The sequence below is a fragment of the Tasmannia lanceolata genome, unplaced genomic scaffold (genome assembly GCF_043159265.1).
Source record: "Tasmannia lanceolata isolate RefF3 unplaced genomic scaffold, GAP_Taslan_0.1 ptg000112l, whole genome shotgun sequence".
Lineage (NCBI taxonomy): Eukaryota > Viridiplantae > Streptophyta > Magnoliopsida > Canellales > Winteraceae > Tasmannia > Tasmannia lanceolata.
Window position 1 is genome coordinate 1,172,376 of NW_027518789.1, and position 8,193 is coordinate 1,180,568.

An 8,193-nucleotide genomic window follows, 5' to 3' on the forward strand; every position below is an offset into this window, starting at 1 on the left:
AAGGAATCAACCCAATTACAATCTGGAGAAAGGTCCACATCTCCAACACTTGCTCTGGAGAAGGCTCTGCGTCTCCTACACTCGCCTCTGTGGAGATGGCTCTGGGACTCCACACACACTCGCCATTTACAAGTATAATCAAAAGAAAATACAAATACAAATGCCTCTTTAAAGGCAAGATCAATCTCTCAAGTACTCATAAAACAAATCTCAGAGATATACAATTAAGTCCTATGCTCAATCCTTAAGAAATATCTCACAAGAGGCTCAAGGAGGTTTCCTCACACTTAGATACCTTCCAATGAAGTTTTGGTGTGTGAAAATCTAGTTTGGAGGGTTAGGAAAGTCATATATATAGCTTAGGGTCAAAACTAGCCGTTACAGGGGCAAAATTGTAATTCTGCCCAACTTTTAGAACTAGCCGTTGTGCCCCAACGCTATTTCCATCGCACAAGCGACGGTAGACCGCGGAGGGTCGGTAGCCCGCCATAGGCCTGTTGGAATTTCAGCAAAATACAGTTTTTCAGCCCGTTTTGTAAAATTCTTATCGGATTTTGACGTTCTTATACTCAATGTGAATGGGAATGATGAGATATTTCTATTAAAAATATTTTCAAAAATATTAGAAAATGTTTAGGACCAATTATTATCAAATTAAGGTCTGTGGTCACTAAATGAACTACTAATCAAGTGCCATTGATGTCTATCTTTTGGGTGTGTTCTCTAAGGCTTATCCCAAGATATTTATCATGTTTTAGGACCCTAATAGAGTATGTTTAAATCTTGTTAAGTGCTCCTTAGTCCTCTCATAGGCCCTAAGCTAAGGATTGGAGTTTTACATTCTAAGACTTGACAAACACTTGATTTCATTGATGTCTTCATCTCTTCAAGTCTTCATTGTCACCATGGATCATCTCTTCTATTCTTTTGGCTTCACAAGGTCTTCATGAAATGCTCCAAGCCTTCATCTTCCTTAGGGTTCAAATGATCTTCTTCATTTGATCCATGCCATGATCCATGCCATTTTCCTTGAGTTTGGTGTTTGATTCCTTGATTTCTAATACATGAACTTAAACATCAAACACATTAGAAATACAACACAAATCAACTTGTGTTTGGAATCTTCAAAACATAGAAGATTGCCAAGGTGGGGACCGTTGGGCTTACACTCTTCTCATCTACCAATTGTAACTCCTGATCTCTGGCTTTTGCCCATTCAGACTCTGGCAGGTTTGCCTCCATCATTACCCTCAAAGATGGGATTCTCAACTCAATAGGGAGGACTACTTCCATTCCGTATACTAAAGAATACAGAGTTACACCTGTAGAGGATCTGATCGATGTCCTATAAGCCCACAAGGCTTATGAAAGTTTGTTCGACCAATCTTTATAAGTCTCAGTCATCTAGCTGATGATAACCTTGATATTCTTATTTGCAGCCTCGACAGCTCCATTTGTCTGAGGTCTGTATGGCGATGACTTGTGATGCTTGATTTTGAACTCTTCACACAGGTGTACCACCTCCTTCTTGAAGTGTGCCCCATTATTAGAAATTAACTCGTGTGGTACTCCATATCTACAAATGATATTTGAATGGATGAACTTTACAACTGATGCAGAAGTTAAGGAAGCATATGAAGTAGCTTTGATTCACTTTGTGAAGTAATCAATAGCTACTAAGATGTACTCATGTCCACTTGATGACCTTGGATAGATCTTTGTAATAATACTAATCCCCCATACTGAGAAGGGCAATGGCAAAGTCAAAGAATGCAACTCTGAAGGAGGCACATGGATGAGATTTGTATAGACTTGGCATTTATGGCATTTCTTCACAAAAGCAAAGCAATCGGCTTCCATTGTTGGCAAATAAAATTCGAGCCTCAGAATCTTTCTAGATAGCATCTTACCATTCATGTGAGGTCCGCAAACTCCTTGATGAGTTTGCTCAATAATCTCTGCTGCTTGCTATTCATCGACACACAAGAGTTGTATTCCATCAAAAGATCGTTTGTACAAGTCTTCGCCCCAAATGACGAAATTGGAGGCTAATCTCTGAAGGGTTTTCTGCTCTTTTCCTAAAGCCTCAAGCAGATGCTCCTTATCAAAAATGAGGTTCTTGATATCCGTGTACCACGGCTTTCCATCTAGACACCTAGCTGATATCTCAATGGCATTCACATGAGCCGGAGCCCATTGTAACCTCACAACTAAAGGTTGAACTTCCATAGTAGCGAAAATGTCTAACATCGAGGCTAGAGTAGCTAAAGCATCAACAAAATGGTTCCTAGTCCTCGACGGATGAGTAAAAGTGATATTCCTGAACTTCTTGACCAGAGATTCGAGATAGGTGTTATATGGGATCAATCTAGTTTCTCTTGCCCTCCAATGACCATTGATTTGGCAGAGGATCAAGATTGAATCCCCAAACACATCTAAGTCTTGAACCCATAGAGCTAAAGATGCCTCTAATCCTGCGATGCATGCCTCATACTCTGCCATGTTAATCTCATGCTATATTTAATAGATTTTTAAATTCATTAAGCTTTGTGTTTTGACCCTTTTTTGTTTATTTAGATTTTCTTATTTTAACTTCATAATCATTTTGTTCTTTAAGGATTGTGAAGGTGACTTTTGACTTGAACCAAATTAAACCTATGGGTCAATGAGGGTACTAAGTGCATGAATACGTTTCAAATGGAATACCAAGCACTTAGACCAAAATACAAGTTCATACCATTATAAGAGAGTGTAATCAACTAGGCACAATGACATGAGATAACGAGATTAGTAAAACCTAGTGTATCATGTCACAACTGGTATAAATAACACATTATAGATACATAAAGATCAAGCAATATGAGCAGATTTGTATCTATGCTATAGTTTTAAATGATATGATCGTTTAAGCATTTAAATGTATAAATACATAAGGATAAGCACCTGTATCAACACATGCTAACTAAATAGTAGATATGTAATCAACCTTGAGTATAAAATGTCTAGTATCTAATTTTCATAAGATATGATATTAAAGCTCAACCAACCATCATGAAAACTTTCCTGGTTGTTAAGGTTCCCTCCACCTATAATGCCATCATAGGACGTCCAGCTCTGAACAACCTTGAAGCAGTCGTCTCAAAACCTCATCTCAAAATCAAATTCCCGACAAAAATAGTTGGAGAGGTAAGAGGAGATCAGGAAAGAGCTAGAAACTGTTATGCTAATTACACCAGAGTGGTGAAAAAAGCAAAGGAATCTCTCCAAATAGTCGGTACAGACCCACATTCAGATAATTACAAGATGAGCGGAGAACCGGTAGAAGAACTGACTCAAGTACCACTTTTTGGAGAGGATGATGATCGGACAATCCAAATTGGATCACTTCTCACAGGTAAGACCAGAACCAACCTGGTCAATTTTTTGAAAACTAACGCAGATGTTTTTGCATGATCTGCTTTAGATATGCTAGGTATCCCGACGAACGTTGCTGTCCAACGGCTCAGCGTTGACACCTCTCATAGACCCGTTAAACAAAAGAAACAGAACTTCACTCCTGAACGACAGAAAGCTATAAAAGAGGAGGTCGATAAACTCCTACAAGCCGGGTTTATCCAAGAAATACATTATCCAGAGTGGCTCGCCAATGTAGTAATGGTCAAAAAGGCGAGAGGGAAGTGGCGGATATGCGTGGATTTTACCGACCTAAACAAAGCTTGTCCAAAAGACCATTACCCCTCCCTCGGATCGATATGCTGATAGACGCTATATCTGGCCACGAGATGTTCAGCTTTATGGATGCTTTCTCTGGATATAACCAGATACGTATGTACTCCCCCGATATCCCCAAAACATCCTTTGTCACAGAACAAGGACTATTTTGTTATAAGGTCATACCTTTCGGCCTTAAGAACACGGGAGCCACGTATCAGCGGTTGGTGAATAAAATTTTCACCCCACAAATCGGTCGAAACATGAAAGTATATGTTGACGATATACTTGTTAAAAGCTTAAAAACTACGACCATATTATCGACCTTCAGGAAGCTTTCGCGGTATTACAAAAATATCAGATGAAGCTCAACCCCTCTAAGTGCGCCTTTGGGGTAACTTCCAGAAAGTTCATTGGATTCATGGTCAGTCAACGAGGTATAGAGGCTAATCCTGAGAAAATCCAAGTCATCCTCGATATGACATCACCAAAAACCGTGAATGAAGTACAACAACTCGCGGGAAGGATAGCGGCTTTGAGCTGATTCATGTCCAAATCCGCCGAGAGGTGCCTTCCATTCTTCTAGATACTGAGAAACATGAAAGATTTTCAATGGACGAATGAATGCTAGGAAGCATTCGACAAACTCAAACATTACCTCCAGTCTCCTCCGGTGTTGATGAAACCACTACCTAATGAAGAGTTATGCCTCTATCTAGCGGTAGGCTCTCTAGCTGTTAGCGCCGTACTTGTCAGACAAGAGCAAAGAACAGAGCACCCTATATATTATGTCAGCCGAGTACTACACGATGCTGAAACCAGGTATCAGAACATCAAAATGTTTGCATTTGCGGTAGTCGTTGCCCCCAGAAAATTACGTCCATACTTTGAAGCCCACACCGTCGTTGTTCTTACCAACCAACCATTGCGCAAAATCCTTCAAAAACCTGACACTTCGGGACGATTAATCAATTGGGTGGTAGAACTTGGCAAATTTGACATACAAGTGCGACCTCGCCCCGCAATTAAGTCGCAAGTACTTGCTGACTTTGTGGTAGAATGCACGGCTCCGATCGAAGACTTGCGGGGGGGCAGGAAGAGATAAAAGATGAACAAGAAAAACAATATCCATGGATGTTGTTTGTCAATGGATCAGGTAATGGAGGCGGAAGAGGAGTAGGATTAGTCTTGGCCGGACCTGATAAATTTCTAGTGGAATATGCTCTGAAACTCGACTTTGATGCTTCCAACAATGAGGCCGAGTATGAGGCACTCCTGGCCGGACTGACATTAGCCCAACTTTAGCCACAAGGAAAACCAAGCCATACATGTTCTTATCGAGAACACTTTACATGTTTGTTTCTTTTCCTGATTTCTAATCAAGGAATAAGTAGTTATAAAATTGAACTATATCATACATGGAGAACATTTTCACTTTTATCAATTATGTCCTAAATGACATGTCAAATTTGAAAGTGAACATTCTCATATGCATTACATATATCTTCACATCAATTTCCCTTTTACAAGAATCTTATTCTAAATAAGAAAGTGATAGTTATGCCCTTTTTTACTTCTTCACCAATTGACCGTGTATCCGATGATAAGAGTTTATACTTTACTTTCTCTAATTATTGACATTCAAGTCAATTTTCTTAAGAGACTGAACCATCTTAGAATTAAGAGTTTTAAACTCTACTTTTCTCTAAATATTGACATAAAGTAAAATTTTCAAGAGAATTAAACCTCCTTGAAACACAAACAATTGTGAAAGTGATTCCAATATGGTGGATTCCATTCTTTTAAGGTAAATATGAAGATATCACAAAGCATGTAGAATTAAACATAATTCCCTATGCTTAATTTGATCAAATCAACATGATTTATAATCTGAAAATAAAGGCGTACCTTATGTAATCAAATCCAACGAAAATGATTCATACCATTGTATCTAATTCATCATCTTGTCTTCTTGAAAACATGCCTTGAAGATCTCCATGGAATATTGTCTTAAGATTGTTGGTGGGATTTATTGCTGATGGAGATTTAAGATCAAAAGATGTGATGCTTCAAGGTGTGTAATCGCTTTCCTTAAGATAATATTCGCCACCACCAGTAGTGTGCAACAGGGATCCGTGAATTGCCTCCAAGATACAATGAAGCCTTGTAGGATGATCCTACAAATGTTTGACGGCGCTTGGCACTACTTTTGATCTTAAATCTCCATAAGCCAACGAATTCCACCAACATAGCACACACAGATCGAGTAGAAACTAATGAAAATTCAGTCGAAACTTACAACTCTTTGATTACATGGTTTTAAATTTCGATAGAAATCCGTCGGATTTCAGTGAAGACCGAGACAAAAATTTTCAAATTTTACCAAATTTTGTTCGAAATTTAAAAAATTTCAAGCATTCCATCGAAATTTATAATAAAATAATAATTTTTTATAACATCAAAGAATTTCGATCGAAATTACTGAAATTTTGGGCGAAATTTCGGCCCAAAAATTTAGGGATTTCATGCGTTAATACCAAATTTTGCTCGAAATTTTGGTTTTGGATAAGTCCGAAATTTCAGCTGAAACCCAAATTTAAAACCATTCAAACTAGATCGGGACCTTTTCACAATTAGTTGTAGCAGAAATTTTCAAGACAGTTCTACGAATCCTATGTTGTTCTTCGTGAAATTGCTTTAGATCTTTGTAGATTTTGGCCCTAGGAAGGTAGAAATTAAGAAATTTCTACGATCTAGCTCTGGTACCACTTTGATGCAGCAAATTCGCTTGAATTATGGCCGATCTTGCTTCTTTTTGAATTTTTTTGAAAAAACTTGATGTAGATTTAGTGATGGGACGCCGAATTGATGAATCTTGATAGAAATCCTTGAAAACAAGGAAGAAAATGCTAGGATTTGAGAAGAAAATTGAAAATTCAGCCTGTAATCTCTCAAAATCCAAAGATAGATGTGGCAAAGTCCTTCTTCTAACAAGGAAGAGGAAATTCCCTCCAAAACTCACTAAATCCAAGATCTAGAGAAAAATTTCTTTTTCCCAATTCTAATTCAAATGAAGGTCTAGCTACAAATGGTGGGAAATGGCCTTTTATAGGCAAGTACGTAAAAAGACTAATACAACCCTCTCTAATGCAAAATGCCTAAAATGTCACAAGTACTAGAAAAATAACCAAAATACCCATCATAAGGAGCAAAGACACAAACGGACATGTAAAATGCAACCTAACACAAGTAACACAAAGGACAACAACAACTACACTAGTAGAGCAATGTCAAGGCTGATGGGCAAATGGATGCTCCTGCATCACAATGAAACCCTTTTTATAAGAGAAGTCTGTCCGCACGGGGGAGCGGTCTCGTTGCTTCGGGAGATGGGACCCCCTCCACATGGTGATTTATGGTTTGCCCCATAAATGGCACATATAATCAAGCCGTTATAGGTGGCATTAATGGTGTTGGGAAAGTTGCCTTATTTCCCACCCACCGTGGGTTACTTGGGTGGGAAGGCAAAGGCAATTTGGAAAGTGTCTTTGTTAGATTTTTTAGAAAACCTATGTATAAAAAGTAAAGAGGGTGATTTATCTTTGTGCGGTAAAAACAAGAGAGAGAAAAGAGAGAAGAGAGAGAAAGAGGGAGAGAAGGAGAAGAAGAAAGTGGGTTTTTCTTGGGTTCCTTTGGAGCTTTGTCTTGGGGTTTTATCTTGTGGGTTTCTCTCGGGTTACTCTTGGGTTTGAGAGAGCAAGGAAAGGGTTGCGGGTTTATGGGTTTGAAATTAATCCATTGTAATCCTTGTATTTTGTTTTTCTCATAGTGGAAGATCGTGTTTCTCGCCCGTGGAGTAGGCTTGGCCGAACCACGTAAAATCTTTGTGTTCATCTCTTGGCTTGTTTGATTTATTTTTCTTTTCCATTTAATTTGTGCACGATTGGATTGATTTGCCCGACGGATTTTCTCAACAAGTGGTATCAGAGCTTAGGTGGAGCGATCGTCAAGGCCGGGTGGAGTGATCGTGGGTGTTGTGGTTGGATCGTAGTTAGAACGATCTTTGGGAGTAGAAAGATTCTCGTTCGAGGTGGAGCGCTACGCCGTGAAGAGCGGAGTAATTTAAGATGGCGGTAAAATCAAGTTTTACTCAGTTCAACATCGACAGATTTGACAGAAAGGGCAGTTTTGCCCTATGACAGATGAGGGTGAAGGACATCCTAGTTCAACAGGGCTTGGCTAAGGCGTTAAAGGGAAAGGATGGGAAGCCACAGAAGATGATGGGAGCCGAATGGGAAGACATAGAGTCGAAGGCGGTTAGCATGATTCAACTATGTCAGGTAGATAGTGTTATGTATAACGTTATAGAAGAAGAAGATGCGCCTAAATTATGGGAGAAGTTGGAAAAGCTTTACATGTCAAAAAGCATGGCCAACCGGTTGTATCTGAAGTGCCAATTGTATGGGTTGAAGATGCACGAAG

General features: G+C 39.1%; 1 protein-coding gene across 1 annotated transcript; it reads right to left on the reverse strand.

The window, feature by feature from the left end:
* Positions 1-1,968: 1,968 nt before the first annotated feature.
* On the reverse strand, positions 1,969-2,502 carry LOC143865814 (uncharacterized). Its single transcript, XM_077375918.1, has one exon. The coding sequence runs from the start codon at positions 2,500-2,502 to the stop codon at positions 1,969-1,971; it is 534 nt and encodes a 177-aa protein (XP_077232033.1).
* Positions 2,503-8,193: the final 5,691 nt, after the last annotated feature.